At 38.3% G+C, this 26,450-nt stretch overlaps 1 protein-coding gene and 16 non-coding genes across 17 annotated transcripts in view; 16 read left to right on the top strand and 1 right to left on the bottom strand.

Moving 5' to 3' along the window:
• Nucleotides 1-26,450, bottom strand: part of LOC133990403 (contactin-associated protein-like 4) — an 89,445-nt gene that overhangs the window by 34,615 nt on the left and 28,380 nt on the right. The window contains exons 9-11 of the mRNA XM_062428708.1: nucleotides 5,749-5,855; nucleotides 3,956-4,075; nucleotides 2,309-2,509 (exon numbers count right to left, since the gene is read on the bottom strand). Coding sequence (XP_062284692.1) covers nucleotides 2,309-2,509; nucleotides 3,956-4,075; nucleotides 5,749-5,855 — 428 coding nt within the window. The remainder of the gene's footprint in view (nucleotides 1-2,308; nucleotides 2,510-3,955; nucleotides 4,076-5,748; nucleotides 5,856-26,450) is intronic.
• On the top strand, nucleotides 15,280-15,362 carry trnal-caa (transfer RNA leucine (anticodon CAA)). Its single transcript has one exon. It is a non-coding gene; the product is annotated as a tRNA-Leu (tRNA).
• trnal-uaa (transfer RNA leucine (anticodon UAA)) lies at nucleotides 16,373-16,455 on the top strand. Its single transcript has one exon. It is a non-coding gene; the product is annotated as a tRNA-Leu (tRNA).
• On the top strand, nucleotides 19,369-19,451 carry trnal-caa (transfer RNA leucine (anticodon CAA)). Its single transcript has one exon. It is a non-coding gene; the product is annotated as a tRNA-Leu (tRNA).
• On the top strand, nucleotides 19,953-20,035 carry trnal-caa (transfer RNA leucine (anticodon CAA)). Its single transcript has one exon. It is a non-coding gene; the product is annotated as a tRNA-Leu (tRNA).
• trnal-caa (transfer RNA leucine (anticodon CAA)) lies at nucleotides 21,044-21,126 on the top strand. Its single transcript has one exon. It is a non-coding gene; the product is annotated as a tRNA-Leu (tRNA).
• Nucleotides 21,353-21,436, top strand: trnal-uaa (transfer RNA leucine (anticodon UAA)). Its single transcript has one exon. It is a non-coding gene; the product is annotated as a tRNA-Leu (tRNA).
• On the top strand, nucleotides 21,879-21,961 carry trnal-caa (transfer RNA leucine (anticodon CAA)). The gene has a single exon. It is a non-coding gene; the product is annotated as a tRNA-Leu (tRNA).
• On the top strand, nucleotides 22,188-22,270 carry trnal-uaa (transfer RNA leucine (anticodon UAA)). The gene has a single exon. It is a non-coding gene; the product is annotated as a tRNA-Leu (tRNA).
• Nucleotides 23,028-23,110, top strand: trnal-uaa (transfer RNA leucine (anticodon UAA)). Its single transcript has one exon. It is a non-coding gene; the product is annotated as a tRNA-Leu (tRNA).
• Nucleotides 23,554-23,636, top strand: trnal-caa (transfer RNA leucine (anticodon CAA)). Its single transcript has one exon. It is a non-coding gene; the product is annotated as a tRNA-Leu (tRNA).
• Nucleotides 23,863-23,945, top strand: trnal-uaa (transfer RNA leucine (anticodon UAA)). The gene has a single exon. It is a non-coding gene; the product is annotated as a tRNA-Leu (tRNA).
• trnal-uaa (transfer RNA leucine (anticodon UAA)) lies at nucleotides 24,697-24,779 on the top strand. Its single transcript has one exon. It is a non-coding gene; the product is annotated as a tRNA-Leu (tRNA).
• On the top strand, nucleotides 25,223-25,305 carry trnal-caa (transfer RNA leucine (anticodon CAA)). The gene has a single exon. It is a non-coding gene; the product is annotated as a tRNA-Leu (tRNA).
• trnal-uaa (transfer RNA leucine (anticodon UAA)) lies at nucleotides 25,532-25,614 on the top strand. Its single transcript has one exon. It is a non-coding gene; the product is annotated as a tRNA-Leu (tRNA).
• Nucleotides 26,057-26,139, top strand: trnal-caa (transfer RNA leucine (anticodon CAA)). Its single transcript has one exon. It is a non-coding gene; the product is annotated as a tRNA-Leu (tRNA).
• trnal-uaa (transfer RNA leucine (anticodon UAA)) lies at nucleotides 26,366-26,448 on the top strand. The gene has a single exon. It is a non-coding gene; the product is annotated as a tRNA-Leu (tRNA).

The raw sequence follows: 26,450 nt of genomic DNA, 5'->3' as shown, positions 1-26,450 counted from the left end.
AGTCTTTGTTGCTCCACAGGAGAGGAGAGAAATTTAAATTTGAGGATGTGTTTTTGCAAACAAGGGATGTCAACTAGATAACTGGCAATCAAAAGATTTCTTGATGAATGGCTTAAAATGTATTTGGTTGTCAAAATTCTGTCTATTTTTTAATGATTGACTTGTTGTTTCAGAGCTACTTTATTCTGCTCAAATGCACATATCTTTTAATAAGACAAAATGTGAGAGATTGGTTCAGTCTTTGGTCGGACCAAAGTGGTGGACAAATCAGCTGATCGACATTACCCTCCATAGAGACATGCTGCTAGCTCAATATCCTGTATAATATATCCTGTATATGGACTTTGAAAGTGTAAGGTGTTGCACTCACCGCTACCAAAACTAATTCAATTCAACTTAGCGATCAAAGTGATTCTCACCACCTCTGAGTCAATACAAGAAAACATGTGACTTACAAAGAGAACAACGATTGAACTCAATACTCATTCTAAAAGGATGAGGTATTAAATAAATCATACACAGTCAATTTGGCTGATTCATTTGCAAAAGGTGAGAAAAAATCCCTGCAACCCAAATAAGTTTGGAGCAAGGAGAGTAATTATTTTGTTCTTTGTGACTGAGACAAAGAAAGAGTCTCAGTTGAAGAGAGTCTGCTTAACAAAGCTTTCATTAACTTTTACTTAAACTAACAAGTCCATTAAAGTGGAAACATACATTATGTAAACCCCAAGGAGATTTACCAATTTCCCAGGAGATCGTACCCAGTAATAGTGAGAAGTAAGGTTTATAGGAAATCAGTCTTGACACTGTTGCAGTAATAATTCTGTAACCTTTACACAGTGCAATCAATATTTACTTCATAATAATAAGTTAAAGCAAAAAAAAGTGTATTTCCACTTTAAGAACAAGTTCTTATTTACAGTCTTTTCTTATTTAAGTGGAGAATTGAGAGGGGAGAAACAAAATACTGAAGTACTGTGCTTAAAATGAGATTAAATAAGATTAAATAAGATTAAAAGATTAAAAGGATTAAGATTAGATAAGATTAAATAAGGTGAGATCTACTTTTGAACTGTAAAAGTATAATCACAAAGACAGAACAAAGTATAATCAAAATTTGGCTCCAATAGATTTGATTCAAGTTCTGAAGTGATACAATTATAAGAAGTTCATTTTAAGACGCAGTGTGTAAGATTCAGACTTGTCAGAAATGGAATAAAATATTCATAGGAATCTTTTCATTAGTGTATAATCCAAAATGTATAATCTTTTTCCACAGAGCCCGCCATGTTGCACCACCATGTTTTTACAGTAGCACATAGCGGACAAACCTAACACTGGCTCTAAAGAGGGCTTTTCACAAGTTTCACGACAACTGTAGGTTTTTCTACTCGCTTGAAGGGGAGGGGTATTCATTTTATTGCAATCTGCAACCTCACTGCTAGATGCCACTAAATCCTGCACAATGGTCCTTTAATAAAGCTCCATATTTTTTTAGATTTGAATGCTATAATTAATAAAAGTATAGTTATAAAAGCATAGTGTGAAATTGGAAACTAATTTCCACAATGTGTTAATTTATTTTTTGCCTCACTGAAGGTTTGTGGAGATTCAAGATTCAATTTTATTTTCATTCAGCATAGCATCCAAGATGCAAAGAGAATTAAATTATGAGCAAAGCTCTGTTAAAAACACATAAAATAAATTGAAATAGATATATAACTAAAACATAATTTTAATAATTAATTTCTGGACAGGTATGAAGTGTGGAGAATGTTAAGGTGCACATAAATAAATAATATTGCATATTGCAATATTTCATAACAGCTGCCTGATTATGGATGAGATAGCAAAGCACAGTCAGCGATGTGTCATTTTGTTTAGCAGTCTGATAGCAGCCGGGTAGAAGCTGTTACTGAACCTGACAGTGCTGCTATACAGGCTGCTATATGCATACCAGCACCATGTACGACTATCGTGGGTCTGAGGAGTTTTAAGGCAACCAGTGGAAATTTGTCTTGAACAACAACAAAATAGCGAACTGTCATTTGTATCTCCAACAACATAAAAAAACTAAAGTTACTAGTTTGAAACCTGGTAAATTTGGTCTAGAAAAGTGAATGAGTCCTATTCTCCAACTGCTTAACAGCCAGACTAATTAACCCCAGCTCACAGTTCTTCCAGTTAAGCAGCGCTATATCTGACAGCAGAGTTGTAAATATGAATCCTGAGATATAATATACAGTATCAATATAATATAGGAGGACATATGCAGCACATCTTTCTTAGATAAACAAACAGGCCTCACCTGGAGTGTTGAGGAGGCGGGACTTCCTACAGTGGTAGGACAGTTCCTGTTCGCAGTGCTCTGATTGGCTCATGGCAGCCAATAGCTGCTCCTCTTCAGTCGAATAGTTAAAGTGGACTGAGTGCGGGTTCACACCTGGCGACGGTCTGAGTCTGGTCAGCTCTGTGTTGTTGTGCTGGATCACCATCCATGTGTTCTCCTCTGGTGGGACATAGATATAATGATAGATAATGATTATGATGATTATTCCTAATGATTACTTAATGATGAGTTATGTAGTGGCAGATTTTAGCCTTAAACATCACCCTTAGAGAGTGAATATCATACTTTTTGAAACATGGATGAACTTTGTAGTTATCATTGAAATATATATGAATTTTGCAGTTCTCATATAGTTAGAATATAGACACGGATCATAAGAAACTATCTGTGTAAGCCTTGTAAGCTCTGCACAAACGTACAGAGCTTCATAGATCCTGTGTAGAGTCACGTCGCCTGCACCTGCAAGCCCCCACCCCAACGCACAAAGGCCCCGAGAGGCTACTTGGTGAGACTAAGTGGTGACAAGCAAGCATTGGGGAGAGTGAGTTGCTACTTACTGCTTACTGCTATTGATTATTATATAGTTTCATCTCTCCTATATTTTGCATTTGCAACACTGGTCATGAACTATTAACGAAAAGACAAAAAGATGAGTTTTTATTTAGCCCTTAGCTTAACTTAGTTAGCAGGGGGCAATGGCTAGGTAAAACATATACCCACTAACTCATCTAAAGCTTACTAATTACCATGTTTTATCTTTATCTTTTTTTTAATAAACCATATAAAGAATGAAATGTAAAAACAAGGTGTAATTACTGAACTAAGGTATTGGTAAGTGCATTTGTGCAATTTCCATCATCCCATGGCTCTGATTCCATATTTACCATATAGACACTAGAGTGGTATGAATCGTCTTCTTGAAATGAGCATAACTATGCCTTTAACCCACTCCAGTGATTGATAAATGCTTCACGAACGCCGTGCCAGAGCAGATATATAAGGAAAAACTGCCTCTTATATTATTCTGCAAATCAAAACACTCGTATATCTCTCAGTAATCCTCCTCGACCTAACGGCTTCATTCAGGCCTTTTCTTGTTAATTGTCTGTCATTCTGGTCTATTAATGATTCCTGTTATTTTGTTTCCCTGTGTAATTGTTAACAGGACCATAAATGAGCATATTTAACCAGGCTACCTTGTACAAATAAACAACAGAAGCACTTTAAACTTGTATGACAGTTAAACAAATAGAGAATTTAAAAAATGAGGAATGTCTGCAAATTATATGAAGCAGTGAGACAGAGAAAGACGGAGTGTCATTGTGATAGATATTTATATGGTTATACAAATGACATGAAGCATTGAGACACAGAAGGATGAAGGGAGAGGGAGTGATTAGGGTAGAAGGAGCTTGGGATGGAAGATAAATTGGATCGGAGCATCATCATTTAAAATTATGTAAATACTAATCATAGAAAACACAGAGTGATGATGGGAGGATGTGTGGGAATGAAAGTGTGTGTGTGTGTGTGTGTGTGTGTGTGTGTGTGTGTGTGTGTGTGTGTGTGTGTGTGTGCGTGTGTGTGTGTGTGTGTGTGTGTCACCTGTCATGTTGCAGTAGACCAGCTGTGGTTTTATTGGTCCGCTGCCGTCCACGTCGATATAGAAATGTCCCGACACGTTGCCGTTGTGTTTGTACGCCTCGCAGGACTGTTCGTACACAGCTGGGAGGAGAATAATGAGATCAGCTCCGACAGTCGAATCGACATGAATCACACCAACATCAGCTCTGACTGTGGAGGATTATGGGTGCTGCTTCATACGTATGTATCACCACTGAATCACAGTCTCAAAAACCAGAGTGAAGAAATTCATCTGAGGCTTTTATTTCTGCAGCAGCTTCACATAAAGTAAAGATTAGTACAAACTGGAGAGGACAGTGATGACAGATGGGAAAACAAAGACTCAGTAAATAAAAGAAAGACCTTTATCATCCCTACCTCTTCCTCTCTCCTTCCTTCCCTCTCTCTCATCTCACACACATGAGTGCAGAGTCTAAAAATCAAGCACTTCAAGTCAAATCCATATCTAAAGGTTCCCACACTCTTCTGCTCACCTGTTTATTTCTCTTGTTCTTCACAGCTAAAGGCCTTTTTGTTCATCATGTTCCCTCAGTGTGGTTAGAAAAAAAGGTTTTCACAGAAACATTAGCAATAAAAATAAGATTGTGAATTGTGTGGGAAATGCTCGAGGATTTGGCTTGAGGGAAATCAGCACAGAAACAGTAAATCTAAAGCTCACCTCACAGCTGCTGCAGGCTCATTTATTCTTTCCTGTTTAGGCACAACTATGGTCTCATTAACCTCCATTACATCACTCACCTGCAAATTAGATACTGAAACCTCCTGCATCCGAAAGAAAGAGTGTGCAAGTATTACACATAGCTGAAAGGCGGGGCAGTTTATTTATGGGATGATTCCTGTTTATGACAGTTTATTTTTGTAGTTTTGGCCATCATTTCCACTTGCTACTCACTAAAGTAATGGCTGAGATCTGGGAACACAACATTGCTAAAACAAAGTCAATTGAAGCAAGAAACAGATCGATCAGACAACTTGTAAACAACCAAAAGTAACCTAGTTGCAGTGTTGTAATTTAACACAATTATGCAAGTACTGGACTTAAGTACAAATTTGAGGTACTTGTAATTGATTATTTCCATTTTATGCTACTTTGGACTTTTGCTCCACTACATTTATTTAACAGAACTGCACAAGTGCTTTTAAGTACATTTTGCTTATAACACATACAGTACCGTCACTTAAGTAACATTTTAAATTTCCAAGACTTTTACTTGTAATAAAGTATTTTTAGACTGTGGTATTTCTGCTTTTACTTATTTTTGAACTAATTCATTTGAAAGTACAATTACAGTCAAGTCAAATTTAAACCATAGAAATGATCTGTAAACAGTGTTGCATTTTTACCACAGACAGTTTTGGTAACAATCTTATAATTTGCCTTTGTTTGTTAGTTTGGCTTACCTGGGGGTTTGTTGATGGGAAAATGGCTCAAACTACACATACAAGAACTAGGTTGTAAAAAAAAAAGTGAGTTATCCTTTTAATAACACACTTTTTATTTGACACTGTAAATAACAGCACGATATTGTAGCAGAGAGAGAGTTTCATCTAATCACATTTTTCCAGATTTTTTTCAGTTTGAGTTGAAATTATGTAGGAAGAAATATCTTCTCTTATTACTCAGTTTGACACACTGACTCTCAGTTGTTCCTCATCTGTCTCATCGCAGATCTTTTCTCCTCGTCTCTTTTCCTCTTACTATTTGTCTGTCTTTCGCTGTACATGAGCCGATGTTTGCCTGACAGGTGACTTACAGCTGTGGCAGGTCGCTCCACTGTAGCCGCTGCCAGAGCAGTTACAGTGAAAGATGGTCCAGGATTGACTGCAGCGGCCGCCATGTTCACATCGACTGGGAGAACACCTGAGAGCGAGAGAAAAGGAAAACAGACGGAGAGAACAAAATTAACTCTTTTCTGAAAACTAAAATTTTTATGGCAAACTGAAATTTTGGAACTAAATAGTGAACATGTGAAATTTAAAATGAACAATTAACGTTGGAATAAATTACTTAATTTAAATGGGAAGTGTTTTGGTAGCCACACTGGCCATGTGTGCATGTAAGTGCATGTGCCTCTGTGTACTCACTAAAATATGTTTCTGAAAGCAACTTTATTGAGTAAACGACATACTTTGTTTTTGGTTTGAGATGTTGGTGCTATAGTGCGACATCTAGTGGCTGAATATGGTGTATTACAACTTTAAGCTGAATCACCTGAGTTTTGCTCAAGAGCACTTTCTCATAATGCAGTTCAAGTGAATATCCAGTGGATTTAGTGTTGAGAGAACTGGATATAGTGGTTGAAATTAGCTGTACGATCAATATAATGACATGTTTTTTAGGCTTCCATGTTTTTAGGCTCATGCACCATCTTCTCTTACTGAATCAGCTGACTTCCTGCTGGTTCCCTCATACTCATTAATACATTACTAACACTGATACACTCCCTCATTCTGTAATAGCAACCGCAAATCCATACATTGTATTTGTCGCTGTCACACTGTTGATGTTTTAAAACTCATCTGTAAACTGTGCTGTTTCAAAATGTTTGGGTTTGGATTTAAATGGTTCATAATAGCCCAGGTTTACATTAGTAATTTAATACCAGAACTGCTGCCATGAAGAATATTTAAATCACAATAAATGAGCCACTTTGGGTAGAGGTGTGGCATCTCAAACTCATCACTTTGCACCCAGCTGATAACTGCATTAGGATAAACAGAAATAAAACAAATATTACAGACGAGGGTTATACCGTCTGATCAGCCTTATTGCCATTAAGGATCATAGAAATCGTATTAGGTGTATTAAATCTAAGTATTGGCCATAATTTGAGTGAATACAAATTTTGCTGTAACATAGTTCCATGTTTCCGTGAACACTTACATTCGCTCAGTCACGGTGGGTTGCCATCCATGGCTTCATCTTACCATAAAAATGATTCCAATGAGTTTTAGTTTTGGAAAAGGTATGTATTGGTATTGACTCAGAATTCTGTATTGGCAGATATTCTGAGCTGAGATACTGGAATCAGTATTGGGGTGAGAAAAGTTGGATTGGTGCATCCATACTGCATACTGCATCTCGTGAAGTAAAGATGAATGAATAGTGTTATTATCTATTTCCAACCTAAAAATAACTTTCTTCTGGTTTACACAACGATTTTGATAAAGGAAAATGAAGTTGAGATGTGATGCTACTTTTTAAATTGATGTGACAATGTACTGCATCACATTGTCTGTGCAACACAACTTACAATACAGTTTATTTCTTAATAATTCACAGAACATACTGTGGTAGAAAGAAGTTTTAAAAAAAGCTGAAAACCTATGACTTAAGCTGTGTTCAGACCAAACGAGATGACGCGATGTCGCGCGACAAGTTTACATGTTAAGTCAATGCAACCACGCGATTAGACGTGGTATCGCGCCGGGCGACGTGGTAACGCGATACACGCAAAGCGATGGACGCGATGCCGCGAAAATCGCTCGCGATGCCGCGAAAAATCGCATCAACGCGCAAGTTGAAAATGTTGAACTTTTGCAGCGACATCGCGTGACGCTGTGCCACGATAGCCTATCAGCGTTGAGATTCTTCCGACATCACTGACGTCACTTACGTCATGACATTTAGCCCAGATGGCTTTCCTTTGTAAAGTTTTGAAGAAAAAAAGAAAAAAACAGCTGGCTCTCCCGGCATGGATTCAACAGTTAATTTAAGTGTGTTTTTGTCAGTTGATGTGTGTCGCAGGAAATGGAAGAGCCTCAGGAGCCTCAGGGACACATATGAGAGAAAAGAGTAAGTGATCTCAGCCATGGTTGATGATTGAAGAAGCAATGTTGTTGTTATCTAGTGAAAATGGGCGGGCTTGCTACACGCGCAATGACGCGAATATTACATGATGGTCACAAAATGGTCACGCGTCGAAACTCGAGCGATGGCGCGACAGATTCTCATTTGTCGCGCGATTTTGACGCGTTCATCGCGTTTGGTCTGAACACAGCTTTACTGTGGTTCATAATAACATTATTCAAGTGCACTAAAAAGCACTGAGTAGCTATCAAATGATCACACCTTTGACTTTTGGGCTTACAGACTATTTCAAATCACCAAGCAGTCCTGCAGCATCTCTATATAAAAATCCTGATAATTGGGGGGAGCATGCTTTTAAACTCCCACCCAGCTTTCAAGGAGAGAAAATAATTACAGTAAACAAAATGGTCCTCTTCTTAAATGCAGCTTTCAATTTAATGGAGGGAAAAACATTTTTGTCAAAGCTCCTCAGGGTTATTTATTTGATAACTAAATATTTTGCTAAATAAGAGAATGCAGTGGTTTTTAAAAATATATATTTTTCTTAATAAACAATGATTACTAATTATAAGTGAATGTGTGTTCAAAATGCACAAAAATCAGCAATGTATAAAATATGGATCATTATGTTTTGGGGAAAATTTGCTTCCTGTCCATCTTCTTTTCTCTCATCAGCGTGGCAGTAGGAACATCGTCCAGTAAGTGCAGCAGATTTACTGGTAGTGGAGTAGAGACACTTGACATTATTGACAATGATGAACACGGGTAAGACACAGTATTTCAGCTGCCTCTCAATTCAATAAAATCTCTTCTCCAAAATGCATTTGAGAGGAGACCTTTGTCAAGTAAACCACAAGTCAAGGAGCTTGGCCTAGATCAACAGACTAGCAGAAAAGGTAGACGGAAAGCTTCTCCTGTAATTAGTACAACAGAAAAGCTTAACTCGTTGGATGTAGGCATGTAAATGCCATATTTTGCAGTAGTATGATTGCAGCCGCGATGGGACTGTTGATGTTATGTCTGACTCATGGTAACTCATGGCCAGAATGAGTCTGAATCCTCAGACAATCCTGGCCTTTTTTACAGGTTTAGGAGATCTAGTTGCTTTGCTGGACATTGTATTGGAGGAGAACCTTCAGACAGCTATTTTCAAAGGCACCTCAGACTGTGCAAAACAAACTTTCGGACTTACATTCTGGCAGAAGTAAAAAAAAAAGAAAAAAAAATTGACCATAATCTTGCTATTCAGGCAGATGAAACAGCTAAAAGTTCCACCCACTGCTAGTTGATGCTTGTGTTGTGACGGTACATCGACATCCACAACAGCGTCTAAGAGTGAGTTCATCCCTCTTCAAATTGCAGCCGCTGACACATTTACCGCAGCACTTCTAGAGAGACTAAGCACTATCATCCCTGAGGGACAACAGAGCTAACTAATCACCCAGGTCTGTGACGGGGGCTGCTGTGATGAGGGAAGCCACAGGTGGAGTACAGTGAAAAATAAAAGGATGTCTACAGAAGTGCACACTGCATCCATTGCTATGCACATCGATTTTCTGCAGTCTTCTCCCGGTGATTGAAGCAAACCACCATGCTTGATCAAGTGGTGGCACACAGACTTCACCGAACTTTGACAACAAGGTCAAACTTCTACGGTCGTGCTGCTAACACTGCATATGAGCACAAGGAAGACCTCCTACAGTGTTTCCAGACCATCAGAGACTCTGGTAACTTTGATCCTCCAGCTGTCAGTGAGGCTGGAGCCTTTGTGTGAATGCTGAAATATGAAGATTTCTACTTTTACTTGGCATTGCTTCACAAGATCAAGTCACACATGGACATACTGTTCAACCAGCTGCAGAAGACAAACACTGACTCCGTCTACATCGAAGGAATAATCCAGAAATTTTAGCAACCATGTGCCTTAGCAACAATGCTTGGCTACAGAAGTAAGCTGTAACATAGTTCTGTTTAAAATACACAATGTGTTTTAAATAATTTAATTTCATTGTATTATTTTATTTAATTGACTTTCATATTAGAAAAATGAAAGAAGCAAAACTTTAACTTTTGAGAAACAGTCTTTTGGCTTTTTTCCACTATACAGTTCTAGCACTACTCGACTCGACTTGACTCTGGTTTTCAAGTCAAGCCGAGTAGTACTAGAACTGTATTGTGGAAAAGCGCCATTTGTGTCCATCTAATGGTTTAACTGCGCTATTGTGATAGATTTATCCAACTGTTCTACTTTCTAAAGGGCGTAAACTAACTATCTTTTGCAACTTTCACTTGTTCCCGAAATTTCATTGCAACAAATGCCTATAAACATCACCATCAATTTTTTTGAAAAGCTGGTGCGAAATAAGGCATTTCAGGCCTTAAAAATCACAAAAAAAGGCCTGCGAAATCCTGGAGGGTCTCAACTTTTTAATTTTGGCATCAAATAATTACTGTTTCACAGAGCACTGGTTCTTGCAGTTTGTGTTAAAATGTATTGGGATGGTTTCTGAAACTGACTGTATGTAAAAAAGCCCCACCAAGAATTTTTTTTTTTACCAGCTGCCAATGGTAGGAGGACGAGGCGTAACACTTCAAATAAAATGTCTGTCATGTCAATATTGGTTTTCACATTTAGGTGAAGTTGTGGGAGGTTATTGGTTGGAAGAAATAAAATAAAATGTCCTTATGTTGACTGAAAAGATGACTTCCGGAGACTATTGATTTAAAACAGCTTTCACCCTTCCTCAAAAAAGATCAAAAGAATAATTTCATTACCTCACAGGCTGCTTTCTTTGAATTTTCTTTCAAGTTATATAAATGGAAAAGTTTTGAGAGAATCCTTTCACTTCTCCTTGACAGCCAGATCTCTTCTGATTGAACTGAGCTGCTCTTCTAAAGAGCTGCCATACTGTGCGAAGAAGCTCTTTAAATGAATCCAGCTCCCAGGGGACTTCACTGAAGCTCTCTGTGTTATTTATAGATAAATATCATGCTGCTGTTACCATCATGACATCACCCCTGTGTAGGAGGGAGGTGAAGAAGGGAGATGGTGAAAATACTTTGACATTGAAAATGAAAACAGTCAATTTTAACATATGATGATGAATGCAAAGACAACGACAGAAATACACACACAAAAAAGATTCAGATGCATATTGGAGATATATAGGTAGATACTGAATATGGCAAAGGCTCAAAAACTACAGAGGAAGTTCAGAAAATGCGTGAAAAAATGCATTTACTAGCATTAATTTTTCAGTAACAACATTCTCACACGTATGACTGCGACTTCAATACCTGCTGGCCACTGAAGGCAATTAATGAGAGACAGTATTTGCACTCAAAAAACAAACTTTTTGATATTGTAAAATATACTATTAATATTATTAATAGTATATTTAACTGACATACATTGCATTCTAATATTAAGATTCACTGAGTACTAGGGGTGAGTATTGGCAAGAACCTCACGATACAATATTATCACCATCGATCTAGATATCACGATATTGCAATATAAATAGAGATGAAAACACAAGTACCTGTATATGTACATCAGATGATATTGATCAGAGGACGAATTGAGTCAAAACAATTTCATTCAAAACAGCCTCTCCATTTTATTAATTTCCATGTCAAAGCTTACAAACGGCATTATCTTTATCCAACTCGTTGTTTTTACTCTCTTTTTTTACTTGGAAGCCAAAGTGCTTCCAAACGTCGGCTTTAAAGTGTGGAGGCGTTGTTATTTTGATAGCCATTTTGGAAGGACCTCAGCCACTCCCTCTAATACAGAAATGCATGCGCTGCACAACAGAGGGTCTGTTCAAAACCGCATACTTTCCTACTACTCGTACTAACTCAGACGATGTAGTGTGTTTCAACTGCGTAGTATGCGATTTAGAGTATGCGAGAAGTTCCCGGATGGTATACTAGATTCGCCAGAAATCCGGAGTATGCATCAAGAGCTGACTACTCACACTCAAGTTACCCAAGATGCAACGTAACTTCTGAAAAAAACCAAAAATACAAACGTCACAGATCACCCACCACCTTGGTGGTTTCAAGTTAGCTACAGCGAGGGTATGTTCGCTTCCTGTTTTCAAAATTAAAAGCACCAATTCTGTCGTTATGGTTTTCTTAATAATAAAAGGCAATGGTTGTTTATTTTGTGAAAATGACCGTACTCACTACGGCTAACTTGAGTGGCTCCGAATTCGCAGGAACAAAACTTTAAACAGGTGTTATTTGGACAAATTAGCGTCACATTGTGGATCTAAAGGGCTACTTTCTCGCCTAAAAAGGTTAGAAATGTCGATAAAGTGGTATATCTACAGAGTTAGAGCTAAAACGAAATCAGCTGAATTTAGCTTGGGTAGGAACGAAATGTATTGTGGGTTATCGTGTAGTTTACTACAGTGTAAACGGTCTGCTTACTATCTGGTCATTTAGTGTGTAGGATGGAAGTATGTAGTATTGAAGTATGTAGTATGTAGTATGCGGTTTAGAACACAGTCAGAGTCGCTCTTTGGCGCCATCTACCGGAGTGGAGGTACGGAAGTCATACTGTATTCAAAACGCGTCTAAACATGAATCATTATTCTAATGAAAAATCGATCTTTGGAGTTGACAAATCGATATTATATTGGGCGACAAAGTATCGCGATATATTGCCGTATCAATATTTTTACCCACCCCTACTGAGTAGTAGAATTTCTTAAGTAAAAATGTATATGTTTACACATTTTAATCATACAATAAATAAACTCTGTGGGAAGAGTATGTTTTATTGCAGAATCTGTAATACTGTTTACATGTTTTATCATCACTGCCCATAAACTTAAAAATGGTGAGTAAGTATTATTTATTCTAAACATACAACACGTATGTGCGACGGAGTATTAGGGCCACATATGTAAATAAATAAATAAATACTGACCATGAGGAGGGGTGGTGGTAATATTTAGAGAAAAAAAGGTAAAGGAAAAGTGTAGATGTTAAGGTACCCTTTAAATTCATGTGACACTGTACTGTATCACATTTTACACACAACAATGACTGATAAAGGTCAATTAGAAAATGATGTGGTTAAAAGAAGCTCAAAAATCAACAACAACACTATCTTTGTAAAGACACGTTGTTATAATTTTCAATCCTGTGAGCACTATAAATGAAATTCGATTCAATTGTGTTTAGGTAGTGGCAGAACAATCTCAGAGACAGTGTCTGAAAACACCAGCAAATAAAACTAAAACTACCTTTATGCATAGGTACCGCTAGAGGTTAATGCTCACTTGACTCCATCAAGATAGAAATCATGGTGTAGTTATGGACTCTGACCTAAATAGTATCAGCCACGTAAAATAAAATCAACCTACTACCACCTTAAAAACAAGGCAAGAATTAAAGTAATTGTGTCCAAACAAACCACAGGAAAACTAGTTCAAGTGTTTATTTTCAGCATGCTACACTATTCTGGTGGTGTCTTCACAGGTCTGAGCAATAAATCAATCGGACAGCTGCAGCTCATCTTGAATGCTGCTGCCAGAGTCCTGACTGACACCAAGAAAATGGAGCACATTACGCCGGCCCTTAAATCACTGCAGTGGCTTCCTGTGTGTCAAAGGATGGATTATAAAGTCCCATTACTAGTCTATAAAGCATTAAATGGTCTCGGGCCCAAATACATTTCTAATTTGCTTTGTTTGTTACGAAGCATCCAGACACATGAGGTCATCTGGGGCAGGTTTACTCAGTGGTCCCACCATCAAAATCAATTAAGGTGAAGCAGCTTTTAGTTTCTATGCTCCCCACCTCTGGAACAAGCTCATTTTAATCAGGGCTTAGAACATTTTTATAGTGTTTACTGCAACTTCTCAATGAATTAAATATGGTACTTCTTTTTAATTTTTAACAATTTATTCGCTTGTTTTAGTTTTTATTGTCTTTTAAATGCAATTTTAATGTTATTTTTGTCTCTTGCATTTCTGTGCTCTTGTAAAGCACTTTGAATTGCCTAGTGTCTGAATGGGTGCTATATAAATGAAATTGCCTTGCCTTACCAAGAGGTAAAACGCTGTTAAAGATGTCACATGGTAAAAGTAAATGTTAAATGGGCTGCGTTTACATAGCGCCTCCAACCTTTACACTACATGTCGAAATTCAACCATTCCCCCACACATTCAAAGGCTGATGGCAAAGGCTGCCATGCAAGGTGCCAAGTTAATCATCACAACATCTAATGCTCATTCTCACCACAGCTACTCATGTTACATTACATTAAGACATCATGTGACATCATTGTGCTAAACTAAGACAAAGACAGTCAGGGAGGACAACGTGAGGTGATGAGTAACAGTATTATTTTTCCACATTGGTTGTTTTCCATCTGTTCCAGGACCGGCTGGCACCTCCAGGAGGTTTCACACACACACACACACACACACACACACACACACACACACACACACACACACACACACACACACCTCTACATTGTTGTTATTTACGAGGCTTGGCTGTATGTGTGTGTTATACTCAATGCTTTTTAAAAGTCTTTCTTTATATTCATAAATGCATGTTTTGGTAGAGTTTGTGTACTTATGTAAATGCATTTGGCAGTGTTTGCGTGTGTACCCAAACCCAGGCAGGAGATATTAAAAAGAAAACACATGACTGTACAGAATCTGCAACTTCCCCTTTATTTAGATAAAAAGCCCTGACTCAGCAGCCTGTCAGCTTGCTACAGTGTGATTTTTACCTCCATTTATCTCTTTACCACCTTAATCTAAGAATAAGCTGGAGCCTGGAGATAAAGCATTTAGCTTCCATGTTAAATTCACATTACCACACTAACCTAACAGTGCCTGGCCTGCTTTTAATGTTATTGTTTAGTGTTAGTGTAGGTTAGAGAGTTACGGGCAGGATTTCAGTCTGTCTGTTTAGGCTAAATTAATTCTCTATTGCACTGACAAGAGCAAGGAAACACATTTAACCCTGAAACTAATTTTACTTAAGTAAACACACACAAGTTGCAAACACATGTACTAACTTTAGGAAACTCTTGCTCATTCATACGTCCAGGAGTTACAGAGCCACATTTTCACTCTCTTTTAGCTCTGTTTTGGTCTCCATTAACTCCTGAGGAAAATATCTGGGCTTTTTAGCTGCTAAATGCCCCACTTTGTTCACCACCTAGTTGCTAACTGTGTCTATTTGTGTTTTATGCTGGGCGGGTTGTGTACGGTGAGTTTTTAGGACTTTTTCTCTGCTGCAGCCAAAAATGCCACGATGAGAGGTCTGAGAGTCAACCAAATAGACTATTATTTTAAATAGATAATATCAATTATGGCCAGATGCATCAAGCTAGTTATCAAATTGGGCCAACGATAGTAGTACAAAACATGCAATTGAAACTGACATTTTGGGCCATTGGTCACTTTCATCAAGTGTCGATGAATAAATCTGTCACATCACCAGGATGGCCGAGTGGTTAAGGCGTTGCACTCAAGATGCAATGGATGTAATTCCTCGTGGGTTCAAATCCCACTCCTGGTATTGATCTCAATACACCTGCTTGTTCAATTACTACACAATGTAGTAAAGGAAACAGACAGATATTGCCCCAAGAGCATACACTACTCTTAAGTACACAAGGCATGTTCTAATGTGCTTAAAGTCAATGCAGAGGTTTAATACCGGCAAGAAACACCTTATCTTACTGCGCAGACATGAAAGAAAATACCTTAGCATAAGTATAATAGTGCAAGAAGACGTTAATCGTATGAGTGTAATTTGAAACATCAGTGTTCATGTGAGTACAGTGTACATCAGAAACTTTGCACACAAGTATGCCATCACATTTTGGTTCATTAGTTGAGACATATAAGAAGTATCAAAGACTAAATGAGCAATCAACACTTTCCTTTATGCTTCAAGCATCGAAGGCATTGATCAATTCATGGCAGTGGGATAAGTATCCCTAAGATGGTCGAGTGCTTCGGGCACTCAAGAGGAGTCCTCATGTCTATGCGTTAAGAAAATTGACAGACTGAGGCTTGGTTTATACTAGCAGTGCTTTCATCTCACAGATGGGATGAAAGATAAATAAAACTTTGCACACAAACGAATGCATGCATTTTCCGCTTTATATATCACAATAAATTTGATAATGGCCACTGCTAAACATCTAATGAATATTGGTGTTCATGTTGTTCTTGACTTAGGAATTAGCAGACAAATTTGATCTTTATTGAATCAACATGCTCTTTACAGACCTCAATGCTCTTGATTAGCTTGCTGGAAAGATAACAGTGAGGACATTTTATCTACACACTGAAAACAAGCAAGTGTCTTTCTTGTTTGTCCTCAATGTCATGTTTCTTTATTTGTAATGACATTTTACAATAAAAAAGAAAGAAAACAAGCAAGTGATGTAACCAAGATTGCTGTGTGCTTAAGGTCTCAGTGGACACAAGAGTCCTTTTGATTTCTAATCCCACTCCTGATTTTTAATCTCTTTTTCCTAAACAAGTCCTTGAATCACAATCAATTGGCTTCAGTAAAGTACCAGGATGGCCGAGTGGTTAAGGCGTTGGACTTAAGTTCCAATGGGCGAATGCCCACGTGGGTTCAAACCCCACTCCTGGTATCCTTTGCTTACACAATAAAATCTTAAGAGAGGAAAAGAATGGTCACAGCTATGCATATTGATGTGTTGACACCTTTCCTCTGAATGAAGCAAGTAACGTTAATAGTCCAGGTTTTAAGTACACAGCTGAAAAAGGCTCACTCACAGTTTGCAGCATTAGTGCAGTTATCTTTATGACTTCAAATTAGCCTCAGCACATACAACACACTGAACTAAGGTGGAGGAAGCTATGAATTAAAATCAAGACCCTCAGATATTTGGAGGTTAGCTAACTACACCTAGCTAAATTAGCTAAGAAAAGACAAACTGTTACACAAAAATAATGATATAACTAAAGCTATAATTATGGTAACATTCAAGATTAGTTGACAGTTTTTGACATTGAGCCTGCGCCAGCTTAGAGGACGAAGTATGAGTGCAGCTTCTACTATAGTCACACGTCATCATCCCATCGTAGCAATATCTTAAATGGGTGCAAAATTATGATGATATTTATTATTATATGATATGAAATTATTATGAAAAAAATGTGGTGAATTGTGTGGCTAATCAAAAATCGAAAATGAAATATCTTAAAAATTCTAAAATATACTGGAGGGGAGCTTTAACCATGCTGTGCCTTGAACATTTTGCTTGTCTGGTCTACTGAAGCTGTTTTGTACTGACAGTAGGTGATGCTAGAGTCTTCATCACATTTTGACTGGGTACGTACTGTAGTGTTATATGGAAAGTATCATGTGATCAATAAACTGGTTATCTCACCCAGGCATGCCAAAGGTAGCAGTTCACCCATGTAGAGCGAATAGTTGCTAAGCTTCTCCAAAATCCCCCTCATTACCCACCTTTACAGGAAATGAATAAACTTCTGAACACTGGTTCGAACTCAAGTAAATTAAATCTGAAATAAACTAAATCTCTAATTCTGTTTATATTCTGCTACAAGACTGATGGGTCAAGTCTATTAAACGCATGACTGCCTCTATTTCGCACTCATTGCACGGGGGTTACAGTGTTATTAAGTCTGCACTCAGACACAAACACAGATGTAATAACCTGCTCTGAAGTCAGTCCTGGACTAAAAACTCCATTTCCCTTTTAAACCCTACAGTATATACCATGGACCCAAAATCTAATCAACGAAGTTAGAATGAGGAAAAGTACAATGGCTGCTATGGATGTTCTCTTGTTTTGTTCCAGTGAGCAGTCAGATCTGTGCAGAAACTGTATTCTAATGATTAATAATCTGATGAGTGTAGAAACAGGAGAATATTCAATTAAACCCACTGAAGCAGATTCTCCTTCTCTGGTGAGAATGTGTGACTAGTGTGTGTGTAGCTGTTATACTGTATGTATATGTAGGTATGTGTGTGTGTGTGTGTGTGTGTGTGTGTGTGTGTGTGTGTGTGTGTGTGTGTGTGTGTGTGTGTGTGTGTGTGTGTGTATCAGCAGTTTATCCTAGAGCAGAATTCATAATTGTTATAATTGTTCCTTTAATTATGCTGCGCTTTTAGTGTGACATTGGACAGGAGGCTATTTGTTCTGCACCAGAAATTAAAATAATATAAACGACTGATTAAAAAGATGAAAATTAGATATAAATAATTACAAATACACAGGGACTCTTTCTCCTCTTTGTTCTGCATGTGTTTTAGCACCTTACTATCTGGAGGCCATTACACAACAGTTATTATATAAGAAAACAGAAAGGTAATATTGGAAGGAACATTCTCAGTTTTTGCTTGCACTCTTTTTATTAGCGTTAGGGAAGAAAGATGGGCAATGTGCAAAAAAAGGTCACAGGTCAGAGATACTGTGGCTCATAGTTGGCACCTTAACCCCAATGGGCCGTTAAGGCACCCCAAAAACTAACATTTATGGCATTTGGTGGATGTCAAAATGACACATAATCTGTGGAAAGTAGCTGGAGAAGGAGGAAGACTAAAATAAAAAGTCTGGACATCATTAACAAAGGGTGGATAGTAATATACTGTTTTAACAGTGTTAGTTACAATCATGGAGACACTACTGACATCATCATGGTGCCATCTGAAAGAGCCTTGATCAAAGCTGACAAATCATAACAAATTGGCAGATATGTAAGTGTGAACAACACTTATTATTTCAGTGAGACACAGATGAGTGAAAAAACCCATTTTTTGTCAGATATCAGGCAGAATAAAACAAACAGAGCTGTCAGCTGTTGTTCCACACATCAGGTCTCCACTGAAGAATAACTCTTCATTCCTTCACTGAAATATTTGAGTGTGCGTGCAAGCCTTAGATTCTTTGTGTGTGTTTGTTTGTGTCTGTCCTGGATCCAAAACTCCACACCGCTTCACCTCAGAAATAAATTACTCTGCCAAAAAGTCAAGGAAAAAGAAAAATTACATTTAACTTCCATAAAGGTTGTGTCTCATATAAAGTTGGATGACAAAACAATCATGGCGGCTCAGAACAAAATAGAAGAACGCTACAAACTTGTGACAGAAAAACTTTGGCTGTTAGTCTCTGTTCAGTCACCAATGTCAAAAAGCCATTAGCAAAGGAGCTTCTGTTAAACTGCAATCTTGTTCAAAACTCTGAACGCTGCACTGTCACAGGTTTACTTTTCCAACTGTCAGTACCTCTGTGTGTTTTCATATTTCTGATATGGACAGATATCAACAGTAGGCTATTGTCTTCTTATTGGGAATTGCACTAGGATACATGTTTGATTTCCCATCAAAATAATATGTGCTATTTTTACGGTAGAGTAATCAGACTGACCCTTTTCTTTTCTTTCTTTTTTTCTTTCAGCATTTTCACTCCTGGTCGTCTCATTCTAAGGAGTTCTTAACCAGGAGTGAAGATGCTGTTATTAACAATGTATTGATGAATGCTGAAGATAATCTACATAATAGAACGGGTTAAAGTACCAGGATGGCCGAGTGGTTAAGGCGTTGCACTCAAGATGCAATGGACGTAAGTCCTCGTGGGTTCAAATTCCATTCCTGGTATTAATTACTTTATACCTAGCAAAGTCCTTTAACAATCAAAGGTTTCTATTAGGGAAGTGTATCTCTTCTACTTGTATTATGTATTTTGTCATAAGCCTCAAGATAATTCCTTTAAGTAAAAAGAAAGTCCTGAAGAATTTTCTTCAATCACCATTGGTCGATTAAGAGAACTGTACAAAACAACAATCAATACCGGGATGGCCGAGTGGTTGGACTTAAGTTCCAATGGGCAAAAGCCCTCGTGGGTTCGAACCCCACTGCTGGTATAATAAATGAAAACAAATGGTGTTGATGCACTGTCAGGTCTCATGGTTGTCTTGGTGAGGCTCCGCTGGTTGAAAGTAGGAAGTACACATCACCTGTACGTACTACCTGGAGTCACTCCAACAGGGTATTGGGTTTTTACCAATTAGACATGCAGTTAACAAAAATTCAGATCCTGAAGAATTGTCTTCAATCACCATTGGTGGATTAAAAGAACTGTACAAAACCACAATCCATACCAGGATGGCCGAGCGGTTAAGGCGTTGCACTCAAGATGCAATGGACGTAAGTCCTCGTGGGTTCAAATCCCACTCCTGGTATTAATTACTTAATACTAGGGATGTCCGATATTCACTTAAAAATGTAATATCGGTATCAGGTTTTTAAAACCGATATTTGTTCTGTAAGCTTAAGCATTTCCTAGCCTGCATGAACGCAGCACTCGTGGGTCTCTGACCGTGGCTAACCGTGGCTAAAAAGTTCATAGCATCCACCGCCATGTACACGAACACACAAACAGAAGGTTTATCTCCTCATTGTCATTTTCTCTGTTATGCTTTCGGCGAGTTGCCCCTGTGACGTCACCGTCAGAGTCCGGTAGGTCCTATCTGGGTTCTACTCTGCTATGAAAACACAACAGCTGAGAGGACCGAGTGAGAGGATGTTCCTATAAAAGGTCCCGCATCCAGAAACGGGGCTTATGTCTGTGGTTTGGAACTATTTCCAAGTTTTCCTTACGGATAGTACATTTGTAATTTGCAATTACTGCAAAGCAGCATAATAAATATGGCAGTGCCATATTGGCACTTTTTTCCATAACTTAAATTGAAGTTGTTCTCTTATTTTGCACAGTCAGTGTTTACATTTGGAAAGCCATGTTGCATTTATGTATGCATCCAGTGGGTCCTCACAATAAAATCAGGCATAATGTGTTAATTCAACAGGAGATATGTTATGTTGTTACCTAACAGTTTTGGTGTAAAAAGCCTGCAAATATCGATATCGGGTGATATTGGTATCGGAAATTAAGAGTTGGGGAATATCGGAATATCGGATATCGGCAGAAAAGTCAATATCGAGCATCCCTACTTAATACCTACCAAAATCCTTTAACAGGAAGTGTATCTCTTCTATATGTGTCATGTAATTTATGTATTTTGTCATAAGCCTCAAGATCATTCCTTTCAGTAAAGGAACATCTGAACTGCTAAATAATGACATTCCCACCAGCCTCTGCAGTTTGTAATTAGGAATATAACCAACATGGTAAACATATCTGTTTAACAATTATAGGTTGATGAAGAGTGGTGTATTTCTTAACACTTGGTACCAGGATGGCCGAGCGGTTAAGGCGTTGCACTCAAGATGCAATGGATGTAAGTCTTCATGGGTTCAAATCCCACTCCTGGTATTAATTCATTCAACACCAACATCCTCTAACCGTCAAAGGTTTCCATTAGTGAAGTGTAATGTATGTAGCTGGTTTATCGAGATAAGTACCGTTGAGTGCCCCTCTACAAGTGTTATGTAAATTTGTCATAAGCTTAACATTTTTAAAGTGAGAATAATCATTAGCTGAACAATTTTCTTCAATCGCCATTGGTCGATTAACAGAACTGTACGAGACAACAATCAATACCAGGATGGCCGAGTGGTTAAGGCGTTGGACTTAAGTTCCAATGGGCAGATGTCCTCGTGGGTTCTAAACCCCACTCCTGGTATAATAATTGAAAAGAATTATTATTCGTACACAGTTGATGCTCTTTCAGGACTTGTGGTTGTCTTGGAGAGGCTCTGCTGGTTGTAACTCAAAAGTATACATCACTTATGTGTGGTCAGTCTGAACAACTGATGTACTACCTTCATTCTCTCAAATAGGTGAGGGAATTGTGTTTTTAAACATGCAGTTAACAAACCTATTAAAATTCAGATCAAGGCACTTTTTAAAACATTTTAGTGACATGAGCAGTACGACTCCAGGGATGGAAATGCTAATCTTTTGGCCCACCGCACTTTGATTCAGACCGAATACATCTGAACTGCTAAATAATGACATTCCCACCAGCCTCTGCAGTTTGTAATTAGGAATATAACCAACATGGTAAACATATCTGTTTAACAATTATAGGTTGATGATGAGTGGTGTATTTATTAACACATGGTACCAGGATGGCCGAGCAGTTAAGGCGTTGCACTCAAGATGCAATGGATGTAAGTCTTCATGGGTTCAAGTCCCACTCCTGGTATTAATTCATTCAACACCAACATCCTCTAACCGTCAAAGGTTTCCATTAGTGAAGTGTAATGTATGTAGCTGGTTTATCGAGATAAGTACCGTTGAGTGCCCCTCTACAAGTGTTATGTACGTTTGTCATAAGCTTAACATTTTTAAAGTGAGAATAATCATTAGCTGAAGAATTTCCTTCAATCGCCATTGGTCGATTAACAAAACTGTACGAGACAACAATCAATACCAGGATGGCCGAGTGGTTAAGGCGATGGACTTAAATTCCAATGGGCAAAAGCCTTCGTGGGTTCAAACCCCACTCCTCGTATAATAATTGAAAACAAATAGTCTTCATACACAGTTGATGCACTGTCAGGACTCATAGTTGTCTTGGTGAGGCTCTGCTGGTTGAACCTAGGAAATACACATCACCTATGTGTGGTCATGTTTAAAAGACTAAACAGCCAATGTACTACCTGGAAACACTCCAACAGGGTATTGGGTTTTTACCAATCAGACATGCAGTTAACAAACCTATTAAAATTCAGATCAAGGCACTTTTTAATTTTAGTGACATGAGCAGTACGACTCCAGGGATGGAAATGTTAATCTTTTGGCCCACCACACTTTGATCCAGACCGAATACATCTGAACTGCTAAATAATGACATTCCCACCAGCCTCTGCAGTTTGTAATTAGGAATAGGAACAACATGGTAAACACATCTGCTTAACAATTATAGGTTGATGAAGAGTGGTGTATTTATCAAAACTTGATACCAGGCTGGCGAGCGGTTAAGAAGTCGCACTCAAGATGCAATGGACGTAAGTCCTCGTGGGTTCAAGTCCCACTCCTGGTATTAATTCATTCAACACCAACATCCTTTAACCATCAAAGGTTTCCATTAGTGAAGTGTAATGTATGTAGCTGGTTTATCGAGATAAGTACCGTTGAGTGCCCTTTTACAAGTGTTATGTACGTTTGTCATAAGCTTAAGATTTTTAAAGTGAGAATAATCATTAGCTGAACAATTTTCTTCAATCGCCATTGGTCGATTAACAGAACTGTACGAGACAACAATCAATACCAGGATGGCCGAGTGGTTAAGGCGTTGGACTTAAGTTCCAATGGGCAGATGTCCTCGTGGGTTCAAACCCCACTCCTGGTATAATAATTGAAAACAATTATTATTCGTACGCAGTTGATACTCCTTCAGCACTTGTGGTTGTCTTGGTGAGGCTCTGCTGGTTGTAACTCCAAAGTATACATCACCTATGTGTGGTCAGTCTGAACAACTGATGTACTACCTTCATTCTCTCATATTGGTGAGGGAATTGTGTTTTTAAACATGCAGTTAACAAATCCTATTAAAATTCAGATCAAGGCACTTTTTAAAAAAAATTTGTGACGTGAGCAGTACGACTCCAGGGATGGAAATGTTAATCTTTCGACCCACAGCACTTTGATTCAGACCGAATACATCTGAACTGCTAAATAATGACATTACCACCAGCCTCTGCAGTTTGTAATTAGGAATATAACCAACATGATAAACATATCTGTTTAACAATTATAGGTTGATGAAGAGTAGTGTATTTCTTAACACTTGATACCAGGATGGCCGAGCGGTTAAGGCATTGCACTCAAGATGCAATGGATGTAAGTCCTCGTGGGTTCAAGTCCCACTCCTGGTATTAATTCATTCAACACCAACATCCTTTAACCATCAAAGGTTTCCATTAGTGAAGTGTAATGTATGTAGCTGGTTTATCGAGATAAGTGCCATTGAGTGCCCTTCTACAAGTGTTATGTGAGTTTGTCCTAAGCTTAAGATTTTTAATGTGAGAATAATCATTAGCTGAACAATTTTCTTCAATCGCCATTGGTCGATTAAGAGAACTGTACGAGACAAGAATCAATACCAGGATGGCCGAGTGGTTAAGGCGTTGGACTTAAGTTCCAATGGGCAGATGTCCTCGTGGGTTCAAACCCCACTCCTGGTATAATAATTTTAAAAAATTATTATTCGTACGCAGTTGATGCTCCTTCAGGACTTGTGGTTGTCTTGGTGAGGCTCTGCTGGTTGTAACTCCAAAGTATACATCAACTATGTGTGGTCAGTCTGAACAACTGATGTACTACCTTCATTCTCTCAAATAGGTGAGGGAATTGTGTTTTTAAACATGCAGTTAACAAACCTATTAAAATTCAGATCAAGGCACTTTTTAAAACATTTTAGTGACGTGAGCAGTACGACTCCAGGGATGGAAATGTTAATCTTTTGGCCCACCACACTTTGATTCAGACCGAATACATCTGAACTGCTAAATAATGACATTCCCACCAGCCTCTGCAGTTTGTAATTAGGAATATAACCAACATGGTAAACACATCTGCTTAACAATTATAGATTGATGAAGAGTGGTGTATTTCTTAACACTTGATACCAGGATGGCCGAGCGGTTAAGGCGTTGCACTCAAGATGCAATGGATGTAAGTTCTCTTGCATTCAAGTCCCACTCCTGGTATTAATTCATTCAACACCAACATCCTTTAACCATCAAAGGTTTCCATTAGTGAAGTGTAATGTATGTAGCTGGTTTATCGAGATAAGTACCGTTGAGTGACCTTCTACAAGTGTTATGTGAGTTTGTCATAAGCTTAACATTTTTAAAGTGAGAATAATCATTAGCTGAAGAATTTTCTTCAATCGCCATTGGTCGATTAACAGAACTGTACGAGACAACAATCAATACCAGGATGGCCGAGTGGTTAAGGCGTTGGACTTAAGTTCCAATGGGCAGATGTCCTCGTGGGTTCAAACCCCACTCCTGGTATAATAATTGAAAACAATTATTGTTCGTACGCAGTTGATGCTCCTTCAGGGCTTGTGGTTGTCTTGGTGAGGCTCTGCTGGTTGTAACTCGAAAGTATACATCACCTATGTGTGGTCAGTCTGAACAACTGATGTACTACCTTCATTCTCTCATATTGGTGAGGGAATTGTGTTTTTAAACATGCAATTAACAAATCCTATTAAAATTCAGATCAAGGCACTTTTTAAAAAAAATTTGTGACGTGAGCAGTACGACTCCAGGGATGGAAATATTAATCTTTCGACCCACAGCACTTTGATTCAGACCGAATACATCTGAACTGCTAAATAATGACATTCCCACCAGCCTCTGCAGTTTGTAATTAGGAATATAACCAACATGGTAAACATATCTGTTTAACAATTATAGATTGATGAAGAGTGGTGTATTTCTTAACACTTGATACCAGGATGGCTGACCGGTTAAGGCGTTGCACTCAAGATGCAATGGACGTAAGTTCTCTTGGGTTCAAGTCCCACTCCTGGTATTAATTCATTCAACACCAACATCCTTTAACCATCAAAGGTTTCCATTAGTGAAGTGTAATGTATGTAGCTGGTTTATCGAGATAAGTACCGTTGAGTGACCTTCTACAAGTGTTATGTGAGTTTGTCATAAGCTTAACATTTTTAAAGTGAGAATAATCACTACCTGAAGAATTTTCTTCAATCGCCATTGGTGGATTAAGAGAACTGTACGAGACAACAAACGACACCAGGATGGCCAAGTGGTTAAGGCGTTGGACTTAAGTTCCAATGGGCAGATGTCCTCGTGGGTTCAAACCCCACTCCTGGTATAATAATTGAAAAGAATTATTGTTCGTACGCAGTTGATGCTCCTTCAGGACTTGTGGTTGTCTTGGTGAGGCTCTGCTAGTTCTAACTCAAAAGTATACATCACCTATGTGTGGTCAGTCTGAACAACTGATGTATTACCTTTATTCTCTCATATTGGTGAGGGAATTGTGTTTTTAAACATGCAGTTAACAAACCTATTAAAATTCAGATCAAGGCACTTTTTAAAAAATTTTAGTGACGGGAGCAGTACGACTCCAGGGATGGAAATGTTAATCTTTCGACCCACAGCACTTTGATTCAGACCGAATACATCTGAACTGCTAAATAATGACATTCCCACCAGCCTCTGCAGTTTGTAATTAGGAATATAACCAACATGGTAAACATATCTGTTTAACAATTATAGGTTGATGAAGAGTGGTATATTTCTTAACACTTGATGCCAGGATGGCCGAGCGGTTAAGGCGTTGCACTCAAGATACAATGGACATAAGTCCTCGTGGGTTCAAGTCCCACTCCTGGTATTAATTCATTCAACACCAACATCCTTTAACCGTCAAAGGTTTCCATTAGTGAAGTGTAATGTATGTAGCTGGTTTATCGAGATAAGTACCATTGAGTGCCCTTCTACAAGTGTTATGTAAGTTTGTCATAAGCTTAACATTTTTAAAGTGAGAATAATCATTAGCTGAAGAATGTTCTTCAATCACCATTGGTGGATTAAGAGAACTGTACAAAACAACAATCAATACCAGGATGGCCGAGTGGTTAAGGCGTTGGACTTAAGTTCCAATGGGCAAAAGCCCTCGTGGGTTCAAACCTTACTCCTGGTATA

Source organism: Scomber scombrus, chromosome 11 (assembly GCF_963691925.1).
Source record: "Scomber scombrus chromosome 11, fScoSco1.1, whole genome shotgun sequence".
In the NCBI taxonomy this organism is placed as follows: domain Eukaryota; kingdom Metazoa; phylum Chordata; class Actinopteri; order Scombriformes; family Scombridae; genus Scomber; species Scomber scombrus.
This window is presented reverse-complemented; position numbering and strand designations above follow the sequence as displayed.